This window comes from Tachypleus tridentatus, chromosome 9 (assembly GCF_004210375.1).
Source record: "Tachypleus tridentatus isolate NWPU-2018 chromosome 9, ASM421037v1, whole genome shotgun sequence".
Classification (NCBI taxonomy): Eukaryota; Metazoa; Arthropoda; class Merostomata; order Xiphosura; family Limulidae; genus Tachypleus; species Tachypleus tridentatus.
In genome coordinates, this window is record NC_134833.1 from 21325049 (window position 1) to 21351746 (window position 26698).

The following is a 26698-nucleotide window of genomic DNA, read 5'->3' on the forward strand; positions in this document are numbered from 1 at the left end:
TGATGCTCCTGGCAAATTTTATCATTGTTTTACTTTTGTTCTAAAATAGCTGGTGGTGATCTTTGTCTGTTTCTTATCTGTAGGGTCTTGTTTTTTTAAAATTGACACCTTTGCTATACAGTGGCTCTTTATTAAACTGTATCAGTGTAATGTACTTACAATGCTGTAACTGGTATAGTGAAGGAACTTTTATTTTCTCTCTGAACCAATTAATTTAATACCAGTTATTTTATTCATTTCCAAATTACTATGATAATTTGGTGTAACATTATAACCTTTCTAAAACATCCTGTTTCACAACACAAACTGTTCATTTGGAAAATGCAACCCATCAGCATTATGGTGACTTAATAATGGTTGCCAAATAACAACATGCCTGTTTGTTTGTTTTAACCCTTCAGGCTAACAGAGTGTGGCATAATGATTTATGTGTGTTAAGAAGAACGATATTAACATTGCCAGTTTTAACAAGAATATATTTTTAGTGTCTTACTAATGTAACTGTTTGTGTAGTATACATTTCAGGAAACTCAAAAAATAAAGTTTCTGTGACAGTGTAGCCATTGTTCAATTAATGAGACAATAATTTTTCTTTGCTCCACCATCTGGCACAGCAGTATGGCTACAGACTTACAATCCTTGAAACCTGGTTTCAAGACCTGTTGTGGGCAAGAGCACACATATCCCATTGTGTGGCTTTACGGTTAACTTGAAACAACCAACCAAATATTCTGTCGTGTATGAACCCTAAGTCAAATCTTTAAAATTAATGATCTCTCTACACTGGGGTATTGACCCCAATGTTGAAGCTTTAAATTAATGAATTTTAAACACCTTGTCCGATTATGATTTTAACATCTTCTAATTGCCTTTAGAAACTACACATTCTATAGCTAGTCAAACCAGTCTGGAGGAAACATCTTGGCTGGTATAGTGTACGATGAACCTTTCAGAAAGCTTTAGTGATTTCATTGTGAATATATTTTTCTACTTTAACATCTTTATTATTCAGGTGAATGCTGAAATTATACTTGCACATGCAAGGTTGTGCAAACAGCTTGAGCAAAATTCCAGAGTCAAGTCGTACGTGTTAATTCCAAAATTTTTGCTGCTATTGTATTACAGAACTTACACGTTCAGCAGGGCGTTCATCTATTAAGTGAAGTGAGCAGAGTTTGTTTACACGATGGACTGTCTGTGCTCTGCCCACCACGAGATCTGAAACCCGGTTTCTAGAGGTGGGAGTCTACACTTACTGCAGTGCCATTTGGAGAGGGGCATTCTGTGTAAGAAGCAAGGCTATCGTCCTAGAGAAGCGGTTTCGAAACCCTTTTTAGTCTGAGGCTCCCTTGATGTGAATAAAAAAAAATTTGAGCTCCCCCAACCTATAATTTGTGATTAAAAACAGTGTCATAGTAAAAACAACATCATCTTTATAAGTACCGTATCATTTAATTAATTCAACCTAATTTTTATCGACTTATTGTTTGTTTAGAATTGAAATTCAACATTTTTGTTTTCAGCTCATTTTTGGTGCTTCCCCAGAAAAAGGTTCGCAGCTCCCACTTGGGGAAGCACTATTTTAGACCACGATAGGGTATTTCTATTATTATCCATCCTATTTGATATAGTGAGCCCTGAAAATGGCTGACAATCAGACTAAACAGAAGTTAATGGTGTTGCATTAAAAAGGTTGGTGGTTGTTAAATGCAACAGGCTATCTTTGCTGAGCAACACGGGTATCGGAACCCCATTTTTAGCGTTCTAAGCCTGCAAATATACAGACTAAAACTTTTTTATACAAAACATAACCGAATCTTTGATTTTTGTTCTTAAATTTACCAAAAAATGTAATTGTAGACAATAGTCTCATGTTTTTTATATCCCTTTCATTGATTAAACTGAAGTTACGTCACTGCAAAGAAGTTTACAGCTTTAAACACTTGTTTCTATTCGCATAAAGTTTCGTGTAGGACGCTTACCAGGCATTCAGATTAACCAATGCAACTGGCTTTCAGTTTCTGTGTTGGACATTTGCCTTTAGGTAAATGAAAACTCTAAATTTTCCGCAAATTAATTATATATAATTATTCGTGTTTCGAGACAAAATAATCCTTTTTTCTTTAAGGAAAATACCGAGATTTAATTTTCAAATTAGTGACTTGTGCCCATACTTATTACTCGTGGTGTCCCATGTTGAATAACGTTTTCGTTTTTTTACAGCACTCAGTGCAAAGAGCAGACAAAAAGAACACTCGTTTTCTATTGTTAACTACATGGGAAGTTCTAGTCATAATTAGTAAGATTGTTTGGAACGATGAAGATAATTTCTCTTTATGCCTTCCCATAGGCTTAGCGGCAAGTTTGCAGGCATACCACGCTAAAATTCGAGCTTCGATACACTTCGTAGTCAGAGTATTGTGTAGCTTTTTGTTTAACAATAACCAAACCGAAATTTTGCGTATATTTATGTTACTTATAGAGACGCTGATACCAATAATGGACCCATATGAAATTCGATGCAAAAATAATTCAGAAAATTATAGAGTTAAAGATGATTAATAACCAAGAGATTGGAGATTTGAAAAAAAAACATTTCTTATTTTTGTTCGAATAATTTTTAGAAATTTGGAATAAAAGATTCATTTTTTAAGCCGCAGTATAGCGAGGTGTAGAATAGCCCTGAGTTTTTTTTTAGTACAAACTTTTAGATTATAACTCTCTCTTCTGACAGATTTGGGATCTAATTATAATCTCTGTTAACTCTCTTCTTCTGTTATGGGGTATATTGTTTCTTCAGATTTTTACGTGTTTTTCAAGACATATAAAACGTCTAATGTAACTTGTAATTTATTCGAAAAGTAAACATTGACACTTAACTAGGTTCAAACCCATGATCTTCTTCTAAGGATCTTTCTAAACTAAGATGCCACCAGCCATTCTCCATGTTCCAAAAAGTGTTGTCATACATCTTTAATATGTTTTCTTATATACTTCATGGCTGTTGATTATAACATTATTTGTTTCTTCAAAACAAGCTGATTGGAGTATCTATTTCAACGTTTTAAACCGAAAACGTTTCATTGCTTCACTTTTAAAATCATTATGAAATACAGTATTGCACAGTTGTATTGTTACTTTTTAAAACATTAAATAGGTTTAACAAAGCGAGAGTGTAACGTAACTTGAAAAGATTTGTAATGTTTATCATACACAAATGCCTAAGTCAATGAATAATTGCGAGCTTGCAGAACTTCTAGGATTTGTTAAAAGTGTTTATTGAGTTAATTCTTTGAAGACAACTTTTCATTGCCATGACCACAAAAATTGTAGAACAATTTAACATACATTAACATTTGAAAGAAAATACAGAATCGTGCATTACATACGAACTTCCAAAAACAATCACAAGCCGCAGAAGTTCTCTAGTCTTAGAAGTTAATATAAAAACGAGTTACCTGATTTAAATTTCGAAAAAGAAAAAAACCAACAACTCCAAATCAGGTATAAAAACGAAGATGCTAATGTATGATTACAATATAAAAACAGCACCGGTTAATAAGCGTATTCGTTTTTGAATTTAAAAGCTGTGTTTAAAATGATCGATTATCGTGACCACAAATTAAGCTGTATTATTAAGAAGCGATTAAATTACTGGATTTGAGCTGTAAGAAACTTTGACATCGTTACAAAACATATGTAAATGGGTAATTAAATCCATTGTACAAGAAAAGTTTTTCAGAAACAAACTGCTGATTAATAAATTTATAAGTATTGGGATTAATCGCTGCTTATCACTGCGTTTAAAATTTGTTTGAATTAATCCAATCTAAGAAGTATGGGATTCGAGTGTAAACATCTGGAAAACCTCTCTTGGCACAGCCTGAGCCAAATGATGTAAGTCCTGCTAAGTACCATTTATCTCCTCTTTTGCATTGAAAAGGTCCACCCGAATCTCCCTGGAAAATATAATAAGAATATTTATATTGTTAAAACACCAGATCGTTATTTATGGTCAATGAAATACATATATCTGTAGTGACATTGTCCTGCTAAAAACATTGTATACGTCAACAACCATATATTCTTTGGAATGGACCGGCATGGTCAAGTGGGTTAAGGCGTTCGACTCGTGATCTGAGGGTCGCGGGTTCGATTCGAATCACCGTCGCACCAAACATACTCGCCCTTTTCATCCGTGGAGGCGTTATAATATGACGGTCAATTTCACTATTCGTTGGTAAAAGAATTGACGGTTGGTGGTGATGACTAGCTGCCTTCTCTCTAGTCTTATACTGTTTAATTAGAGACGGCTAACGCAGATAGCCCTCGTGTAGCTTTGCGCGAAATTTAAAAACAAAATTACTTGGAAATTAAATAAAATGCTGTTTTTTTTTAGTTTGTTGGTAAACCTTGTTATAAAAAAAATGTCTTTACATAAAAGCAAAGCTAGGCTTCTGCTATCTAGGGTTACATAAGGCAGTGTTTTGGTGGGAAGAAAACAATTCACTTGTTTTTCAATTTCACGCAAAACTACATAAGGGTTACCTACGATAGCCGTCCCTAATTTAGCAGTGTAAGACTAGAGGGAAGGCAGCTAGTAATAATCACCCACCGCCAACTCTTGGGCTACTCTTTTACCAACAAATATTGGGATTGATAGCACATTATAACGCCCCTACGGCTGAAAGGGCAAGCATGTTTGGTGCGACGGAGATTCGAATCCGCAGCTCCCAGATTACGAGTTGATTGCTTTAGCCACCTGACCATACCGGGCCAGCAATTAGCCATTCACACACTAATTTTAATTATAATATATTTGAGGTAATTTTTTTTCTGATTAAAAGAAACGTTTTTTTTTTTTTACCAGCCTTACTAACTTAACAAAAAATACTCATGAGAACGGCAGTAAAACTTGAGTAACACTCTGACATCTCTAACGAGGATTTAAAGCTGAAGTTGAAGAAATTATTTTGTAACGCCTTACGAGATTTGATAAATGTATAAATCATGAGATAGCTGACACCTGTTTTTCTAGTCAGAAGCATTTCCGGGCTATTGCATACTGAGCTTTATTATGTCGTATTCGATTGCTATTTAATTAATTGTTAGGTCAAGCATAAAATCAAGTAGTATCTAATTTAGCCAACTTAATAAGACATTTGGTTTCATTTGCACTGAAGCGTTTTCCTATTTTAGCTGGTTATTGTTTTAAAGGACAGTAAACTTTAACAAAGACCAACTGAAAATCTCGGTAATACCGGTTTAATATTAAATACAGACGTGTAAGCTACAGTTTATAGTTGGTTGTGTTAATATAAACGCCGCATTTTCAGAGATGAAAGAAACATTTACATTTATTTTCTTATAGTTAATTTTTCGTAGAAACTATAAACTGGATAAAAAAATATGATTCAGAGAAAATTTAATGTTAATACTCTAAGATCAGCAAGGGTTTATAAAATGGTTATCATGATTTCACGGCTCTCGTCTACGTAATTTCTGTAATCTCGACCCAGTGATACAATTTGCAATGTACATTTCAAACTAACTTTGTCAGATATTTGCTCAAAACATAAGAACGATCAAAACCACTTGTAAGTTCCTCTTTACTTTTCTTCCATTTATCTTGAAATATAACAGCAATATTCAATTCTGTGTTCCTCGGATGTCTTTACATCTACCTAGATGGTTTAATATAATTTGTGATTTATTTTTAGAGATCGGCCTATTACTCTATGCATGCCTTAATGAAATGCTGGTGTTAGACTTCTACATTTTTCATGAACATTGTGTATTTTAATCAACGGTACACAATATGCAAGCTATGTTTAAGTGGTGATGAATCGAGCTTACCTTCTTGTTTACAGACGATTGTAGCGTTCGAACAAACTCAGTTTTGGGCCAAAAATTACAAAGAATCATTGATAAGATCTCCTTTACTGTCGCGTTATAACAAACACAGTTTTAGGCCAATAATTACAACGAATCATTGTTGAGATCTCTTTTACTGGGGCGTTATAACAAACATAGTCTTAGGCCAATAATTACAACGAATCATTGTTGAGATGTCCTTTACTGTGGCGTTAGAACAAACACAGTTTTAAGCCAATAATTACAAAGAATCATTGTTGAGATCTCCTTTACTGTGGCGTTAGAACAAACACAGTTTTAGGCCAATAATTACAACGAATCATTGTTGAGATCTCTTTTACTGTGGCGTTAGAACAAACATAGTCTTAGGCCAATAATTACAACGAATCATTGTTGAGATGTCCTTTACTGTGGCGTTAGAACAAACACAGTTTTAAGCCAATAATTACAAAGAATCATTGTTGAGATGTCCTTTACTGTAACGTTAAAACAAACACAATTTTAGGCCAATAATTACAACGAATCATCTATGAATTTTATTTTACATAAGGAAACCAAATTGACAAACACAAACCGAAACAAACGAAATTAGCTATTATTTAGCTTGTGAATATTACTTTTAAAATGTAGCAACATAATCTAGAATGTCTCATTCAAAGACTGCTACCCATTTAGAAATTATACTTACATGACAAGTCCCCTTTCCGCCTTCCAAGGTGCCTGCACATAAATGCCATTGGTGGATGGGTATATCAAACTTTTCATTGTAGGCACTATGGCACACAGAATTATCAAATACCTTTACATTAACTTTTCTAAGAAAGGATGACCCCTTTTTGTCTGAAAACAATAATACAAACAAATGTCAGATGTGTAACTATTTTTCTCTTCTTCATATCCTACTAAACATAAAATTAAAATGTTTATTTTTCAGTCTAATAAATTAAGTATAATGAATTAGAAAACGAAACCAGAATTGATCATAATTTATGAAAGAAAATTTAGTTACGGATACTTGGTTTGTTTGTTTGCTGAATTTCGCGCAAAGCTACTCGAGGGCTATCTGCACTAGCCGTCCATAATTTATCAGTGTAAGACTAGAGGGAAGGCAGCTAGTCATCACCGCCCACCGCCAACTCTTGGGCTACTCTTTTACCAACGAATAGTGGGATTGACCGTACCATTATAACGCCCTCACGGATGAGAGGGCGAGCATGTTTGGTGTGACGAGGATTCGAACTCGGTTTCAAACAGATATTTATTTCGACGTATTTGATTGCTGTTTTATTCATTTTAAGTTTAAGAATAAGCTTGCACTCTCTTTAATTTTGTGGCTCAATTTTTTTTAAATGATTGGAGTTAGCTAAAATTTACTTCTTTCCTATTCGTATAACTATTCCTAATTTCCAGAAAATTAATGATGTGATTTGGTTTCGAATTTCGGACAAAGCAACACGTGGGCTATCTGCGCTAGCCATCCCTAATTAACAGTGAAAGACTAGAGGGAAGGTAGCTAGTTTTAACCACCCACCGCTAACTTTTTAGCTACTCTTTTACCAACGAATTGTGGGGTTGAGCGTCACATTATAACACTCTCACGACTGAAAGGGTTAGCGTGTTTAGTGAAACGGGATTCGAACCCATGACCCACAGATCGAGCACATTGGCCACCTGACCTATAATGACGCAAAACGCTTAAAGGGTAAGTTTTTTCTACTTTCTGTGTTATGTATGTATCTTACATAATTTTATGTACGTATCTTGCATAATTTTATTCTCAGATCATTAAATTGAAGATAAATATACTGGGAAAGGTAGCTAGAATTAACCATGGTCTATCAATACAATTTCACTCAATACAATTTTTGTAGCTGCAAAATATTAACTTAAATATACTTTGGTCGTTAAAGAATGTTACTTGTTAGTCATTTAACAAGTTTATTTGAAGGAAAACTTTTACAGCATCTCGCCCCCAAAATAAAACCAAATTAGATTTCTCAAAACTAGTAAAGTCTACGGTTTGTACCTCCTCTTGCTCAGCAGTAACTCACTGGACCACTTGCCACAGAGAAGTGCCAGCAATGAAGTAATTGATTTAAAATATTTTTGACAATCATTTAAACCACAGTCCGATCTTGGCTCAGTGGTCAGGCATCGATGGGTCCAGTTTGGAACACGATTGTGATGAGCGCGCGACACCATACAATAACAGGCACGTCATAAGTGTGAGAGTTAATCACGTTATCGGGTCTAAAGAGCCTAGTATAACCCTTTTGATAGCAGGTACTTCTATCTCGCTCTTTGACCTGTTGTATAGGGCGTCTATATTTACCTGTATCTTTGTGCAAGTTTTGAAGCGATATTTTTACAACAACTTACCTGGTGTTATAAGACAGGTCTTCATTTACGCCTTGATTGGTGTTAGGACAAATATTTTAAAATCTTATCACACTTTAACTAGTGTCAGGACAATCATTTCTTTATGATCGTTTCGCTTTATCTTGTGATAGGACAAAAATGTTTTTAGAGTTTGTCACAACTTAACTGCTGTTAGGTAAAACATTTTTTAAAATTTGTCACATCTTAACTGGTACCGAGACAATCATTTCTTTATAACTTGTTCGCCTAAACTGGTGTTAGAAAAACATTTCCTTAGAGCTTGTCATGCCTTAACTAGTGTTATGACAAACATTTTTTTAGAGCTTGTGACACCTTGACAGATGGCAAGACATGATTTGTTTAAAGAATGCCACAATGTTTACTTAAATATGTTTGAACTATTCTAAAGAGAAACCTAAACTAAAATATACGTCTGTAGTTAAACTCAATTTTATCTGGTTAAGCCTCTTTCTCTTTGAAGAATAAATGTGATAAAAGTGATGTATGTTCCTGAAAAATCAAACAAAAATGTTTAAGTTGTCTAAAAGAAAAAGCCTGGTGGTTATCTGCCTCAACTTTGAAGACCATCGTTGATTTATGCAGTTAATAAACATTTTTAAGGGGTATTTATGATGTTGCAACTTGTAAAAATCAAAATATTCTTGTTTTGTATTTTTGTAACTTTGGGCATTTTTTATACGATGCTAGCGAACCCATGGGTCTATATTTCACACTTACAGGGATTCTGTAATACAGATTTAATCTTCAACTAACATATAACACTTTTTTCACCATAATAATGATTACCGCTATAATGTGTATCCAATTTCTTTAACGAAGCTATGAGCGGTAAACAATAGACTTGCTTATCTACTGCTTTAATTTAAATCTTTTAAATTAATTTATACTAATGATACTGTCAGTAGAACTTACAAAAGTACTTAATATAGTTTTACTTGATTCCAACTACAATTAGAGAAAACAAAAACAAATTTACGGCGATTGATGACAACACTCTGCAATCAAGAAGGTTGAAATATATATATAAAACTCCATAAACATTTTATTAGTTTCCAAAGTTTGTAGCAGACGAAACTAACTCATGAAAGCATAAAGACGATATTGGGATTAAGTAAATCCAGGACCGGATTAAAACAGGGCTATTAGGGCTCTAACCCCAACTAGAGGTGAGAAACAAAAGGCTCGTTATGAGTTTTTTAACCTTAAATTTCCGTCAATAGTATAATATGTTCAGTAGAAAAACTTAGCCCCAGGCGTGTTTGACTTTAATTCACCCTGAAATAAACTATAGATATTTTTAAAGTGCGCCATTCGATTCTTTTTTTTTTTAATTTCGCACAAAGCTACTCGAGGGCTATCTGCGCTAGCCGTCCTTAACTTAGCAGTGTAAGACTAGAGGGAAGGCAACTAGCCATCACCACCCACCGCCAACTCTTGGGCTACTCTTTTACCAACGAATAGTGGAATTGACCGTCACATTATAACGCCCCCACGGCTGAAAGGGCGGGCATGTTTAGTGCGACCGGGATTCGAACCCGCGACCCTCAGATTTCGAGTCGAACGCCTTAACACGCTTTGCCATGCCGGGCCCACCCATTCGATTCTATAAAGTTTTATTATAAGCCAAGTTCGTCACTTATTTCTACAATGATGTAAAAATAGTCAACGTTCATCGAAACCCACAAAATGACTCTCACTTAGGATGTTAGTCTTAGATTATCAGTTAATACTGTATCGTCCTTGGTCTTACCGAAGTCCACTTTCCCCCAGCCAGTGGCTACGCAATCCAGATCCTGAAACGTGTCTTCCTTACTGGGCATGCAAACTGGCCGAATGTTTTCGTTGACAATCACTGGCTCCGATAGTCGCATTATTGCGATGTCATTGTCATATTTTGAGTACCAAGCATTGTATTGTACCTTGGACACATTGTATGTCTTCTCACTGTCTTCCTTTTTCTTTATGTGATGATCCCCTAACCGGACTTTCCAGTACTGGGGTTGGGGTAACGTAAAGAGTGGACTAAAAGTACAAGTAATCATAGTTTGTATGTAGATGTAACATAATAAACTCATGAACACTGTTACACTTAATGAAAGTTACTTAAAAAGAGGAGTGATCGGAATCTCTGTCCAGAAATTTATTAACACAAGTGAGTAATTTTGTTGATGCAATTTTTAGACTTTCCACGAAATGAATTTATAAAAACAAAAATTTATTACATTTAATGAAAGTTATTTAAAAAGAGGAGTGATCGGAAGCTGTGTCCAAAAATTTATTAAAACAAGTGAGTAATTTTGTTGATGTAGTTTATAGACTTTCCACGTAATGACTTTAAAAGAAAGGCAACAACAAACAAACACAAACTATAGTTTTTTTATCTGTACAGTTGTTGAAATCGGTTTATTAAATGTATTTGTATTTTTGGCAAGACTACTGAGGTCATCTGCTGTTGTCCCTAATTTCGAACTATTGATCAGAAATGATACAGACGGACAACACCCTCGCCCGTCCTATATCAAGGAGTTGATCTTCAGTGTTATAACGAACTCACAGCTTAAGATGCGGGAAATATACTATGGTACGGTACGGATTTGAACCAATCTTACTACCTTTGAAGTCCAGGGTTTTATCATAGGATTACCCAACGACCGCTTTGGCAATAGATTCTTTTGATTTGACTGTTTTAGGGCACAGCTACACTGGGCTATATCGCGAGGAATCGAACCTCCGGATTTTAACGTTGTAAGTCTTACCGCTATCCTACAAATGGACATTGGTAACAAAACTTGTGACATGTGAATAAACAACAACAAGAAGACAAAAATGAAATAAATAAATAAAATACAACGAACTCAAATTCTAGTTTATTTTTAGTTTTATGAGTTAGCTCAACTGATAAAACAAATCGCCAATGGCTCACTTCTAAGTTTAAGGAATTATAACCCTAAAACTGGATTCAGAGGCCTCATTGGGAAATTTTGTGCGTAACAACAAACAAACAGTAAATAATACTACATTAAATGTTTTTCACGTACTTTAAAAGAGGAACAACAACAACAACTGAAATATTCATCATGAAATTTAGATAATTTGTATCAAACCACAATACTCCAATTTTTATAAGATTGGAAATGATATAAGTGGATTAAGAATAAATAAAACTAAAGTAACTGTAATCAGAGAAGTGATTTAGAGGTGAAAATGCTTCTTTAAGAAGAGTGAATGATTTTGATTTTATGATCCTTTTAAATAAATATTCACAAATGTTCACTTTTATAATAACAAAAAAAAACAACTAATACTTGTTTCTATAACAAAAAGTCCGCTAGTGGCACAGCAGTATCTCTGCGGACAAACCGGATTTCGATACCCGTGGTGGGCGGAGCATAGAGAACCCATTGTATGGGGTTGTGTTTAACTACAAAAATAAAACTATAACAAAAGAAAACTAACAATTATTATATGAACTCTTTGACAATTGACAATAACATAACATTAAAGACGAAGCTATGCTTATTTCACACGCAGATATCTGAGAGATTTGGTTTGTTTTGGATTTCGCGCAAAGCTCGATGAGGGTTATCTGCGATAGCCGTCCCTAATTTAGCATTACAGGGAAGGCAGATAGTCATCGCCACCCACCGCCAACTCTTAAACTACTCTTTTACCAGCGAACAGTGGGATTGACCGCACACATTATAACAGCCCCACGGCTGAAAGGGCGAGCATGTTTGGTGTGACGGGGATTCGAACCCGCGACCCTTGGATTACGAGTGGAGTAACTTAACCACCGGGCCATCTGATAGAAGAACAGCCAATATTAAACGTACGCGATATGTTGTTTAAGACTCTTTAATGTATGTAAATTGATAGGTAAAATTATATATGGCTTTTCTATACGTTAAAACACTTGTGTTTGTGAGCCTTCGGTCCTCTCATTGGAGCTTCACGGGACAACATTGTACCGAGTTCAATACGCTGTTGCGCGAAGAAGTCTCCGATCATTCTATACATTCAGTACACAGACTAACAACAGTGTGAAGCTAGCTTGATTGCTAAGGGACATGATACATTATCACTACTGAATAAATATGATAAACAGTCTTACTTGCTGATGCAGTGGGCAGCTGTCAGAACCGATTGTTGATCAATCAATACTCCTCCGCACCAGTGACCCAGAAAACCATACTGAGGATGAGTTAGCAGAATAGAGGCCTAACAAATAGAATATAACGTTTGAAAAATGTTGTGCAGTTAATAATATATACATTGGTATAAAAATGCTTTGTTTTGTTCATTAAAACGAGTAAGAAGCGCTTTTTTTTTTCCTTTCAGCTTTTTCTCATACTCGGTGTTGAGGTCTTATAGATCTGTGAGGGTCAGGTGCAAATCGCCTCTTCTTCCTCCGTAGTAGACAGTAGGCTTCAGGAGAATATGAATTTGAATGAGGGCCAGAGTATCCTGCACTTACCCTGACCCCTTTCAGAGCAATGTCCATGTAGATACTTACATTTATATTCATGCTATTAAATAAATTTTTTCTTTATTAGATATTGCAAATTGCAGCACATGGCACACAGTTCTACATGTATTTATCACATCAGATTAGTTTTAACGCTAATAGAAAACATGTACACAAAATACGCTATCAATGCTATCGTTTGGTTTGTTTTGAATTTCGCGCAAAGCTACACGAGGACTATCTGCGTTAGCCGTCCCTAATTTAGCAGTCTAAGACTAGAGGGAAGGCAGTTAGTTATCACCACTCACCGCCAACTCTTGGGCTACTCTTTTACCAACAAATAATGGGATTGCCTGTCACATTATAACGCCCCCACGGCTGAAAGAGTGAACATGTTTAGTGACGGAATTCGAATTCGCAACAGTCAGGTTGTGATTCGAGCTCCCTAACCACCAAGCTGTGCCACAGCCCTTCGGGTTGGAATTAAAAGCATTTTTTCGAGTTGCAATTGAATTTTTCGTTTTTTGTTATTTTTTGCCCTGCCAAGTTATACAAGGACTTTATCCAGGGTTTGAACTGATATATAAGAGAAATACTAGTTAGTTAAAAGCACTCTCCACCCACTTCTGGGCTATTGTGATCGAATAATGGGATTTCGCTGTCACTCTTATAACATGTATACATCCGCAAATTTCTAATTATTAAAAAATATTTTATCCCCCGTTTAAGCAGCTAGTTTGCTGGGATTGATGTTTATTATTAAGCGCAAAGCTACACTCTGCTCACCAAGGGTATCGAGACTCAGTTTCTAGCAGTGTCCGCATATAAGTCCGCATATCAAATATCAAAAGGTTTATTGGAAATGTACTGGAAGACATTGCAGATACATGGTTAACGAGATCTTCTTTGATTTTAGTGTGTTTGACCCATCTTTCTCGATTAACTTTAACTTTATTAGCTTCAATTTCAATTTAAAATCCTTGTTTATAATTTCCATTATATTTTGCACAGAACCAGTGAATATGTAAAGTTTCCTTGGAAAGGTTTCTCTTTTGTAACCGGTCTTCACTCTACAAATGAGGACATTGCTTCGGATTGGTTCGTGGTGTTACTGCACCTCGTTATCGGATTGGTTCGTGGTGTTACTGCACCTCGTTATTACCTCACACGCTTTACTCTACCACCGCCTTTATTGGCATAGCAGTAAGTCTACGGATTTACAACGCTAAAATCAGGGGTTCGATTCCCCTTGGTGGACTCAGCAGATAGCCCGATGTGACTTTGTTATAAGAAAACAGATACATCAGATTCCTTGCTTCTTTGGATGGTGGACTCAGCAGATAGCCCGATGTGACTTTGTTATAAGAAAACAAACACATCAGATTCCTTGCTTCTTTGGATGGTGGACTCAGCAGATAGCCCGATGTGACTTTGTTATAAGAAAACAGATTCCTTGGTTCTTTGGACAACATTGGAAGTTCTCTTTCACGAAATTTTGTTTTACTCAACGTCGTTTATTGTTCTTCTTATAAAAATTCATTTCTGAGATAAAAAATGTCAACGATTAATTTAATCCTGCTGAACATGTGGGAATACGCAGTGAATCATACATACAGGTGTTAACTTCATCACTCGTGGCACACCTCCGATTTGATGCGATATCCCAGAGCATTAACATGTATCAATTATTATAATTAAATACGATTAACCCCCAGTAAATCACATGAACTGAATGGCTTTATTTTATTTAATAGATATATAAATTTTAAAATGAAAAGAAACAAGTTTATTTTTACTATCTCCATTCTTCTACTGAACGGAATAGCGCCCCCTCTAGTAACTCAGCGGTACGTTTGAAGGCTTATAACGCTAAAAACCAGGCTTAGGTATCCATGGTGGGCACAGCACAGATTTCTCTCTTTGCGCATAACAACAAACGCCCCCCCCCCGCTAGTACAGTGGTAAGTCTAAGGATTTGTACGCTAAAATCAGGGGTTCGATTCCACTCGGTGAGCTCACCAGATAGCCCGATGTTGCAAAAACATACACAACAAACAAATAAACAAACTGAAGGGAACTAACATTTATAACAAGTGTTCACTTAGATTAACGTCTTTGATGCGAGTTTCGATACTTGTAATTTTAAGCTCTATTGTATTTCTTTGCTACCTCACTTATTTAAGCGGATTCTTTCTTACAAAGCAAATAGACAACACCCCTACCTGCCATGGCCATTCTCCTTGCTGTGCTTTCTGGCCACCTACAATACGAAGGGTGAAAGGGTTATCCACATACTTGCTCACTCCACATTCTGGAAAGAGAGAACAGTCAAATTATTACAGCTTTATTAATGTTGACCTAAAGAAGCTTCTGAGATATATTTTTATTTCAAGTGACTTTCTCGTCATCAAGGAAAGCTTTCTCGTGTTACCAGAAATCTTAGCTACTTAAATTAAGTATTTGCTTTTCCTACTTTATGGTAACACCAAGACAACTTTAGTCTTACCATCAGCAGTAATTACTATCGCAAACGAAATTATGAAAGTCCAATAAAACCAAAAGGTTTCCATCGTGTGCTTCTAATTCTGCTTCGTTACACTTTCGTGCACACTGGACTTCTGATCCTTATATAAGGCGCAATTAACTCCTCCCATTATCCAGGAAACACCTCCAACCAAGTAGCTTTTAGTTGTGGATGTCACCTGCTCCGTTGTGGAGAGGATGACGTCCTTGGAACTACATTTTTTTTCTGTTTTGATTTAATATTCTTCAGAACACGCCTCGCCTACCTGCATGGCGACTTTTAACATCTTGTTAGTCGCTCAGAATGTTCGTGTTTAAAATCAAATACCGTTAGAAATTCTAATTTGTTCAAACTTGAAGACTAAAGTAATCATTGTAGAACAGTGTACATATTTAACTGTTATATATATATGAAACACATATTAAATATACGTTAATACAAAATACATGTTTAATTAAAGACATTTAGGATCATCTTCAAATTCCATCGTCAGCGTTAGAACTAAAAAGTCAGTTCATGATATTCTAAGTTATTCTTATAAAGATATAGAAATACAAATAGCTGAAATTTTCTTATGACTTTGGTTAAGAAATGCACATAATTCTAAGATCTGTGTGTTTTTTTATAGCAAAGCCATATCGGGCTATCTGCTGAATCCACCGAGGGAAATCGAATAGCTGATTTTAGCGTTGTAAATCCGTAGACTTACCGCTGTACCAGCTGGGAGACATCTGAGATGTGTTCATCTGCTTATATGATTCTAAGATGTGACCTTTTGTCTGTACATGGTTTTCAGGAAAAATTAATCTTAAAGATACGATAATATTTACCGGTTATGAGATTATTCTAAGAGTGGGTTTTTGGACACTGAAGCAATCTTTTGAAACTTACGAATTATTAAGAAAATTTAAAGTCATGATTTTGTTTGTTTTGAACTTCGCTCAAAGCTACACCTATCTGTACTAGGTGGATAAGGCACTCGACTCGTAATCCGAGGTTGCGGGTTCGAATCCCCGTCACACCAAACATGCTCCCCCTTTCAGCCGTGGGGGCGATATAATGTGATGGTCAATCCCACTATTCATTCGTAAAAGAGTAACCCAAGAGTTGGCGGTGAGTGGTGATGACTAGCTACCTTACCTCTAGTCTTATACTGCTAAATTAAGGGACGACTAGCGTAGATAACCCTCGAGTAGCTTTGCGCGAAGTTCAAAAACAAAACAAAATTATTTTCGACCAATAAACAGTTATCTCTGAATATTGAATATGCACAACACAATTTCCTTACTAGAAAATTCACAAGTAGGATAAACGTAATCTATTTCTGAGAAATTTTTGTGCTCATATTCGAAGGAAAGGAAAAATATGTAACAGGCACCAAGGTCTTCAGAGCAACGAACCGTTAACCTTGCGCGCAATAGGCGAAAGGACACTGATGGAAATTCCAAGGCCTCCTAATGCGAGCCTCGAAAAAAAAAGTTGAAAAAAACGCTATATTTTGAAAAATAAAAATTACTATTACAAATAAGTAAGTATTTTGTTTATATGTTTATGTTTCTAGAAATATTAACTTTCGATCTCAGCTGACAGTGTAATGAGAGCGAAACTAAAAATGAACCTAGCACTCAATATGACTACTTAACCATAATTAAATGAAATAGAAACCCTATTTGTTTATAGGGCTTATAGGCTGTTGATGCACAGGCCTAATCCCTGCCAGCGGAATAACATTAAAAAGTGCATAATACTCATTATTAGAACAATCTCAGTCTGTAAGTTTTTAGGGTTTCTATTTCATTTTTATCAAGACTTCTTGGGCCTACGTGTTTTTAGGACGTCATAAATATAATTGAATATACCTTTTGCACTTTTATACGTAGAAAGGTTAGAATGCATTGCTTTATCAGTTGTATGCGGTCACTATTGGCGGTATTTTCGGTCGTAATCCCAATAATATCTCTCGAAGTTCGGCCAACTTATGTTTTTTAGGTTTATCTCAAATACATGCGTTAAACTAACATTGTAAAAATCGCTCTTATGATAAAACTACAAAATAAGATAATTTTCAGTTCTATGCTGTTAATGCACAGGCCTAATCACTGCCAGCGGAATAACATTAAAAAATGCATGGTGCTCATTAGTAGAACAATCTCATCCTGGTCGAGACTGTAAGATCAACTTTGAAATCTGATTTCAAATTTATTTCTCTATTGAACAACCAACTAAAACTGGGCTTAAATCAAGTATGGGCATTTAGATTTTTTTAATCTACTTATTTATGATATTTGTATTAACTATTCGAAATAATTTTAAGTTTCGGAATGACCGATAAAAGTGAGAATAAACCAAGGACTGCAGACATTGAAACTTCATAACGTTGTTAATTGTTTGCTTTTGAATTTCGCACAAAGCTACAAGAGGGCTATCTGTGCTAGCCGTCCATAATTTAGCAGTGTAAGACTAGAGGGAAGGCAGCTAGTCATCACCACCCACCGCCAACTCTTGGGCTACTCTTTTACCAACGAAAAGTGGGATTGACAGTCACATTATAACGCCCCCACGGCTGGGAGGGCGAGCATGTTTGGCGCGACTCCGCGACCCTCAGATTACGAGTCGCACGTCTTAACACGCTTGGCCATGCCGGGCCAACGTTGTTAATAAACAAGGCGTTGTTTTACAGGATGTGTTTGAGTGAAGGTTGTTAGGTACGTGTAAACTGTATAGCAAATGTAAAAGATAGATTCGGTCGTCCTTGACATTATGTTTACACAGAAGAGGCTGTGAAGATGTGGTACTTTTGGTAAAATGTCACATTTCTACCTGAATTCAACCGAAATTAATTAATAATTCAACTTTTAATTAATAGTTTGTTCTTTCGTCGTTCATTAGTCTTTTGAAATATTTATTTAATATTCATACATAAATTATAAATTACATAAAATAAACCACTTTAAGTATTATAAATCAATTTTTAGTCCTATTTAAGAATAGATGTTTCATGATTCAAATTGATCGTTTTGTTGAAAAAGTATATCTTATTTATTTATATTTGTTCAATACTGAAACAGTAGTTAAGGTATTAAATGATAGGGGAAATGAACTTTCTTTTCATAATGCATAATTTCAGAAGAAAAAAGCTAAAAATATCCTCAAACAATCCGATGAACAGTTCTATATAAATATTTGGTGTTAGTCTTGGCCCGGCATGGCCAGGCACGTTAAGGCGTGCGACTCGTAATCTGAGGGTCGCGGGTTCGCATCCGCGTCGCGCCAAACATGCTCGCCCTCCCAGCCGTGGGGGCGTTATAATGTGACGGTCAATCCCACTATTCATTGTTAAAAGAGTAGCCCAAGAGTTGGCGGTGGGTGGTGATGACTAGCTGCCTTCCCTCTAGTCTTACACTGCTAAATTACGGACGGCTAGCACAGATAGCCCTCGAGTAGCTTTGTGCGAAATTCCAAAAAAAAAACAAAACAATTGGTGTTAGTAATGATATATTTAAAGATATATTATTTCCATGATTGTTACTTGGCACACACACGCGCACCCACCTCCAGTGGCATAGCAGCATGTCTGAGGACTTATATCGATAAAGTCGAGGTTTCGATATTCGCGGTGGGCAGAGCACATATAGCCCTTCACGTAGATTTGTGCTTAATAATAACAGCTAATAACAAAGAGAGTTTTAGTTTGTCAGCCACATGTAGGGGCACTTGATAACTGGTAAGTGTGACCCATTAGTGTAAACATGCTTATAGATTCTTCGTTTTCTTATTTATTTATTATTGAATGCCACATCAGAAATAGTTGTATATGTAGTTTTTGAATAATAAAACATGCTTTGTCAAATATGGTTAGTATTTCTAGTATTAGGACATTGAAAGTTAGTTCTATAATTGAAGTGAAATTTAATAAAATATTATACTGATCAGTATGATAACACCTAGAGCACTCTTGATAGTATTATAACACTTAAAGTACCAGTAACTATTTGTGATCAGTATTATAACACCTAGAGCACTGTTGATAGCATTTTAACACTTAAAGTACCAGTAACTATTTGTGATCAGTATTATAACACCTAGAGCACTGTTGATAGCATTATAACACTTAAAGTACAAGGAACTATTTGTGATCAGTATGATAACACCTAGAGCACTGTTGATAGCATTATAACACCTAGAGCACTGTTGATAGTATTATAACACTTAAAGTACCAGTAACTATTTGTGATGAGTATTATAACACCTAGAGCACTGTTGATAGTATTATAACACCTAGAGCACTGTTGATAGCATTATAACACCTAGAGCACTGTTGATAGTATTATAACACCTAGAGCACTGTTGATAGTATTATAACACCTAGAGCACTGTTGGTAGCATTATAACACCTAGAGCACTGTTGATAGTATTATAACACCTAGAGCACTGTTGATAGCATTATAACACTTGAAGTACCAGTAACTATTTGTGATCAGTATGATAACACCTAGAGCATTGTTGATAGTATTATAACACTTAAAGTACAAGGAACTATTTGTGATCAGTATGATAACACCTAGAGCACTGTTGATAGTATTATAACACCTAGAGCACTGTTGATAGTATTATAACACCTAGAACACTGTTGATATTTTTTAACACCTAGAGCACTGTTGATTGATAGCATTATAACACTTGAAGTACCTATTTGTGATCAGTATGATAACACCTAGAGCACTGTTGATAGTATTATAACACTTAAAGTACTAGTAACTATTTGTGATCAGTATGATAACACCTAGAGCACTGTTGATAGTATTATAACACCTAGAGCACTGTTGATAGTATTATAACACCTAGAGCACTGTTGATAGCATTATAACACCTAGAGCACTGTTGATAGTATTATAACACCTAGAGCACTGTTGATAGTATTATAACACCTAGAGCACTGTTGATAGTATTATAACACCTAGAGCACTGTTGATAGTATTATAACACTTAAAGTACTAGTAACTATTTGTGATCAGTATGATAACACCTAGAGCACTGTTAATAGCATTATAACACCTAGAGCATCGTTGATAGTATTATAACACCTAGAGCACTGTTGATAGTATTATAACACTTAAAGTACAAGTAACTATTTGTGATCAGTATGATAACACCTAGAGCATTGTTGATAGTATTATAACACTTAAAGTACAAGGAACTATTTGTGATAGATGATAACATAGAGCACTGTTGATAGTATTATAACACCTAGAACACTGATAGCACTTAAAGTTGATATTTGTGATCAGTATGATAACACCTAGAGCACTGTTGATAGTATTATAACAACTACAGTTGATTGTTGATAGAACATTATTTTTTAACACCTAGAGCACTGTTGATAGTATTATAACAACTACAGCATTGTTGATAGCATTATAACACCTAGAGCACTGTTGATAGTATTATAACAACTACAGCATTGTTGATAGCATTATAACACCTAGAGCATTGTTGATAGTATTATAACACTTAAAGTACAAGGAACTATTTGTGATCAGTATGATAACACCTAGAGCATTGTTGATAGTATTATAACACCTAGAGCACTGTTGATAGTATTATACAAGGAACATTTGTGATCAGTAAGATAACACCTACAGCATTGTTGATAGCATTATAACACCTAGAGCACTGTTGATAGCATTATAACACTTAAAGTATTAAAAACTACTTGTGATCAGTATGATAACACTTAGAGTACTATTGTACATTTCTGACCTGTGCGGTAACACTATAAAGTACAGGCCAGGCTTGGCCAGGTGGATAAGACACTCGACTCGTAATCCGAAGGTCGCGGGTTCGGATCCCCGTCGCACCAAACATGCTCACACTTTCAACCGTGGGGGCATTATAATGTGACGATCAATTCCACTGTTCGTTGGCAAAACGAGTAGCCCAAGAGTTGGCGGTGAGTGATGATGACTAGTTGCCTTTCCTCTAGTCTTACACTGGTAAATTAGGGACGGCTTGCGCAGATAGCCGTCGTGTAACTTTGCGCAAAATTCAAACCAAACCTAAAGTACTTTTAAACTTAATGACCAGTATGATAATAGTTAAAGCAATACTGAACCTTACTGCCCAATATAATACCATTTACATCAACAATTATTTTTTAGCTCATAGTCCCATCATTTCTTGGCCAATTTGAGACCTGATAACACTATGTAACACAAATTTTGTTCCTGGATAGTATGTGTTATTTCTTAATTGTTTATGTTGTAAAAGTACAGAAAATGGCCATTATTCCCTTCAAACTTTGCTTTTGTGACCTGGATAATGAAATTTAGAAATTAACCTATTTTCTATGTAAAAACGGGCAAATTTGCACATTTTCATTTACATAAGGTCTGAATAAAACAACATATGAATACAAATTTATATATATTTATACTAAAGTTATACAAAGTTGAACAAAATTATTTAGAAGTGAATAGTTTTTCGAGATTTGCGACTAAGACGTAAACCACTTTCACGTATCAGCCCCCAAATATAGTCTCTGCATTCGACTTTGTCAGACCAAGAACTCTGATCAAGTCATTGAGGTCTCTTTGGTTGGGGTAGTATGGGTTTCTCTCACCAGCTGCACCTCTGAAATTGTAATCTGGATCTTCAAGGTCTATCTCATCTTCTGATTTGTTCCTCTCTTGGGTACAGGGAGCTCAGGGCAGTGTGGCAGTGGGGCGATGGATAATGGAGGTCCAGATACATGATAACAGATGTATTCTTGCCAGCCCGACATTTGGAAGTGTCCACCATGCAAAAGTAGCAATTGTTTGAGTGGTCAGTGAGTTCATGCCAAATTCTTGGAATAGATAACTTCATGGCTCTCTTTTCCCTCTGTACCATCCTGTAAAAGAGCAAAATAAAATTGTTATTATGAAGAATACATTTATTTCATCCACAACTAATGTGTAAGAGGTTCATGCCAAATATTTTTATGTGATACTTTTCTATACTATTGGAAATTAAAAAATTAAAAAGATATTTAAATCTTAAAATGTCTAAAATTTATATAATATAAAATTTTACTATTCAAGCAAGCAAAATTGTTCGTCTTACCTTCTAGAGTATTTTTTGCAGTGCTCACAGGTAAAATAAGGTGCCCAGGGTTTGTTTTGATCCCTGACAGGCATGCTTAAATATGCCTTGTAGGGTTCACACATTTTAGCAGATGCTGTTACAGAGTACTTTTTTGCTCTTGTCTTGATAAATTGACCACATACATAGCAGAATTTGTCTGGAGAATGATTGCAGCTTCTTGATGCCATCTCTGATAAAATCAGATAAGTCTATGTGTTCACTTAGGCAGCTAGAACTAAACTGAAGTAGTGAGTGGTAAACCCCTGTATATATATATTATTGTGGAGAGTTCTAGAAAAGTCTAAAAGGTTCTTGAAATTTTTCATAAGCTCTACAACATTGTAGAAAGTTCTTGAAAATTCTTGTAAGTTCGAGAAAATTCTCTATCAGCTACTCAGCACTGAATGTACCTGAAATGTTCTGGAAAATGGATAAATTTGAAAATTTCATTACCCAGGTCACAAAAGCAAAGTTTGAAGAGAAAAATAGGTGTTTTCCATTTACTTTAGGCATAAGCATTTGGGAAATAACACTTTCTCTCCAGGAACAAGAAAAAGTAAAAAATTTGTTACATAATGTTATAGTTTCAAAATAAGGAGAGAAAACCTTTGCGTTTAATGTATCTGACCACGCCCAAAATCTCATAGATTAATTTACTCTAATCCTGCCTAAAATAATTTCAGTTTCAGGGTAGACTGGCAGAGATCTTGACGAGTATTAAGAAAAAATCGGGTGTACGCGCACCCCAAGTTTGGTGTTATAAACATGTAGTTAATAAACAAAGAAGAAAACTCTCAGATACTGATTTATTCTAATCCAACCTAAGTGGAATGTCGCGAATATTAAAGATTTACATTAATTGTTAAAGTATTCAAAATATTAAAGATTTCCTCTTGTTTGTAATACATTATTTGTTAAAGTATTCAAAATATTAAAGATTTACTCTTGTTTGTAACATATTAATTGTTAAAGTATTCAAAATATTAAAGATTTACTCTTTTGTAATACATTAATTGTTAAAGTATTCAAAATGTTAAATATTTCCTCTTGTTTGTAACATATTATTTGTTAAAGTATTCAAAATATTAAATATATCCTCTTGTTTGTAATATATTAATTGTTAAAGTATTCAAAATATTAAAGATTTACTCTTGTTTGTAACACATTAATTGTTAAAGTATTCAAAATATTAAAGATTTCCTCTTGTTTGTAACATATTAATTGTTAAAGTATTCAAAATATTAAATATTTACTCTTGTTTGTAATACATTAATTGTTAAAGTATTCAAAATATTAAAGATTTCCCCTTGTTTGTAACATATTAATTGTTAAAGTATTCAAAATATTAAAGATTTACTCTTGTTTGTAACACATTAATTGCTAAAGTATTCAAAATATTAAAGATTTCCTCTTGTTTGTAACATATTAATTGTTAAAGTATTCAAAATATTAAATATTTCCTCTTGTTTGTGATACATTAATTGTTAAAGTATTCAAAATATTAAAGATTTCCTCTTATTTGTAATACATTAATTGTTAAAGTATTCAAAATGTTAAATATTTCCTCTTGTTTGTGATACATTAATTGTTAAAATATTCAAAACACAAAGTGAGATCTATTTCTAGGTCTACAAGAAGCTGTTATTTTGAAGTTAAGCACAAAGCTACACAATGAAGTACCTGTGCTCTGTTCATCACGGGTATCGAAACCCGGATTCTAGCGTTATACGCCCGAAGACATACTGGTGTGCCACAACTAAATAAAGATAATTAAAGAACGTTTAGTTGAGAAATCTATGTTATATATCCTTATTTTATGACCTTATGGCCATATATATCAATATACATGGTCGCTCAGACACAAAATTATTGAGTGTTTTAGATTTCTTTAAATAATAACAGTGAAAAGTACTTAAGTGAATGTTTTAATAACATGATGATAAAAAACTTAATAACGGATAGCAACCTTCAACTTTCTGTTTGCTTATTACTAAGCACAAAGCTCTACGATGGGCTGTTTGATCTGTGCCTATCACGGGGCTCGAAACCCAATTTTTAGCTTTATCAGCTCCTAAACTTACCACTTAACCACTTGAATAAATGCATATTGTAAATGATTAAAATAAAAAGTATTAGTTTTTCATTTATCGTATATTGTTGTTATTGTTTTGAGTTTCGCACAAAGTTACACAATGGGCTACTTGTGCTCTGCCCACCACGGGTATCGAAACCTGGTTTTTAGCGTTGGAATTCCGCAGACATACCGCTGAGCCACTGGGGGCTTATTATATATATTTATTTCTCTATTGATTTTATTTATAATAATTAATAGAATGTTTAGTTATACCAGCTTTTAAATGTATACACTCATTTCTTGTAAAAAAATCTCTTTCAAAACATACTTTCAATAAGTGTATTAAGTTATTTGTAATGTAATTTTTCGTTCAAAACACAGTTTTAGTAAGTGTATTAAGTTATTTGTAATGTAATTTTTCGTTCAAAACACAGTTTCAGTAAGTGTATTAAGTTATTTGTAATGTAATTTTTCGTTCAAAACACAGTTTCAGTAAGTGTATTAAGTTATTTGTAATGTAATTTTTCGTTCAAAACACAGTTTCAGTAAGTGTAAGTTATTTGTAATGTAATTTTTCGTTCAAAACACATTTCAGTAATGTATTAAGTTATTTTATTTTTCGTTCAAAACACAGTTTCAGTAAGTGTATTAAGTTATTTGTAATGTAATTTTTCGTTCAAAACACAGTTTCAGTAAGTGTATTAAGTTATTTGTAATGTTATTTTTCGTTCAAAACACATTTTCAATAAGTGTATTAAGTTATTTGTAATGTTATTTTCGTTCAAAACACACTTTCAATAAGTGTATTAAGTTATTTGTAATATTATTTTTTGTTCAAAACACACTTTCAATAAGTGTATTAAGTTATTTGTAACGTTATTTTTCGTTCAAAACACACTTTCAATAAGTGTATTAAGTTATTTGTAATGTTATTTTTCGTTCAAAACACACTTTCAATAAGTGTATTAAGTTATTTGTAATGTTATTTTTCGTTCAAAACATATCTTCAGTAGATGTATTAAGTTATTTGTAATGTTATTTTTCGTTCAAAACACACTTTCAATAAGTGTATTAAGTTATTTGTAATGTTATTTTTCGTTCAAAACATATCTTCAGTAGTTGTATTAAGTTATTTGTAATGTTATTTTTCGTTCAAAACATATCTTCAGTAGTTGTATTAAGTTATTTGTAATGTTATTTTTCGTTCAAAACATATCTTCAGTAGATGTATTAAGTTATTTGTAATGTTATTTTTCGTTCAAAACATATCTTCAGTAGATGTATTAAGTTATTTGTAATGTTATTTTTCGTTCAAAACATATCTTCAGTAGATGTATTAAGTTATTTGTAATGTTATTTTTCGTTCAAAACATATCTTCGGTAGTTGTATTAAGTTATTTGTAATGTTATTTTTCGTTCAAAACATATCTTCAGTAGATGTATTAAGTTATTTGTAATACTCAAACTAAACATCCTAGTCAGTTTTTGTCCCCACCCCTAATAGCTCAACAATATGTCTGCAGACTTACAACACTAGAAACCGGGTTTTGATACTCATGGTGGACAGACCACAGAAAGCCCATCGTGTAAGTTTATACTTAACTTAAAACAAACAAGTTATTTATAATAGTTCACTACTACTTTTTTCTTTGCAATAATTTTTAACTATAAAACAGGGAGTCGCGTGTACAGAAATCAACAGCGGTTTTGATCATGTTAATATCTAGTAAACTAAATCTGCCTTAGAATGATAATCTAGTATTACAGCTTTCGAATAACACATCAGTTGAACGTTTTGCAAAGAAATATTTCTCGTTTGTCAAGACTCGGTTTAAGTCCATTGGCCTCTTCAAAATAATTTACCCACAGAAGACCTGTTTTCAGTGCCAAACTATTCAATATGTACTGGGAGAGTGTCAGACTATTACGTTTACCCTAGCCACTGTTACAAGGGCAAGGTTGGAAGAGAAGTCGTTTATATAAAACCTAATTTGTTTTGAAAGCAGTCACGACGGGGGGTCTTACTGAAGTTTGAGCGACCAGAAACAGAGGTCGTTCACAAATGGTAGAATACAATGAAAAGAGGACATGAAAACTGAGAACCAGATTAAACAACAAGAACAAAACAGTTTATTCTGATTATAACCACTTTCGTTGTCTTAGTTCATGTTCAGTGATTGGCAGATTTAGATAAGATTATTAATATCTCAACCAATGGCATAAGAAATAACTGAAGAAC

The 26698-nt window shown here is 34.4% G+C and overlaps 1 protein-coding gene across 1 annotated transcript; it reads right to left on the minus strand.

Annotated features, from left to right (window-relative positions):
• Window positions 1-3254: 3254 nt before the first annotated feature.
• Window positions 3255-15404, minus strand: LOC143224839 (trypsin-1-like). The gene is made up of 6 exons (XM_076453195.1): window positions 15246-15404; window positions 14962-15050; window positions 12386-12492; window positions 10025-10296; window positions 6563-6714; window positions 3255-3959 (listed from the first exon to the last, which is right to left on the minus strand). The coding sequence occupies exons 1-6, from the start codon at window positions 15307-15309 to the stop codon at window positions 3804-3806; spliced, it is 840 nt and encodes a 279-aa protein (XP_076309310.1). The 5' UTR covers window positions 15310-15404; the 3' UTR covers window positions 3255-3803.
• Between the last annotated feature and the right edge of the window lie 11294 nt (window positions 15405-26698).

Excerpts from the sequence above, each read along its gene's own strand:
- LOC143224839 (XM_076453195.1), bottom strand. The coding sequence starts at position 15,309 with ATGGAAACCTTTTGGTTTTATTGGACTTTCATAATTTCGTTTGCGATA. Across the intron at positions 10,297-12,385 it reads GCTGCCCACTGCATCAGCAA|TCCACTCTTTACGTTACCCC; the intron begins GTAAGACTGTTT and ends TTGTACTTTTAG. Across the intron at positions 3,960-6,562 it reads GCGGAAAGGGGACTTGTCAT|GGAGATTCGGGTGGACCTTT; the intron begins GTAAGTATAATT and ends TATATTTTCCAG.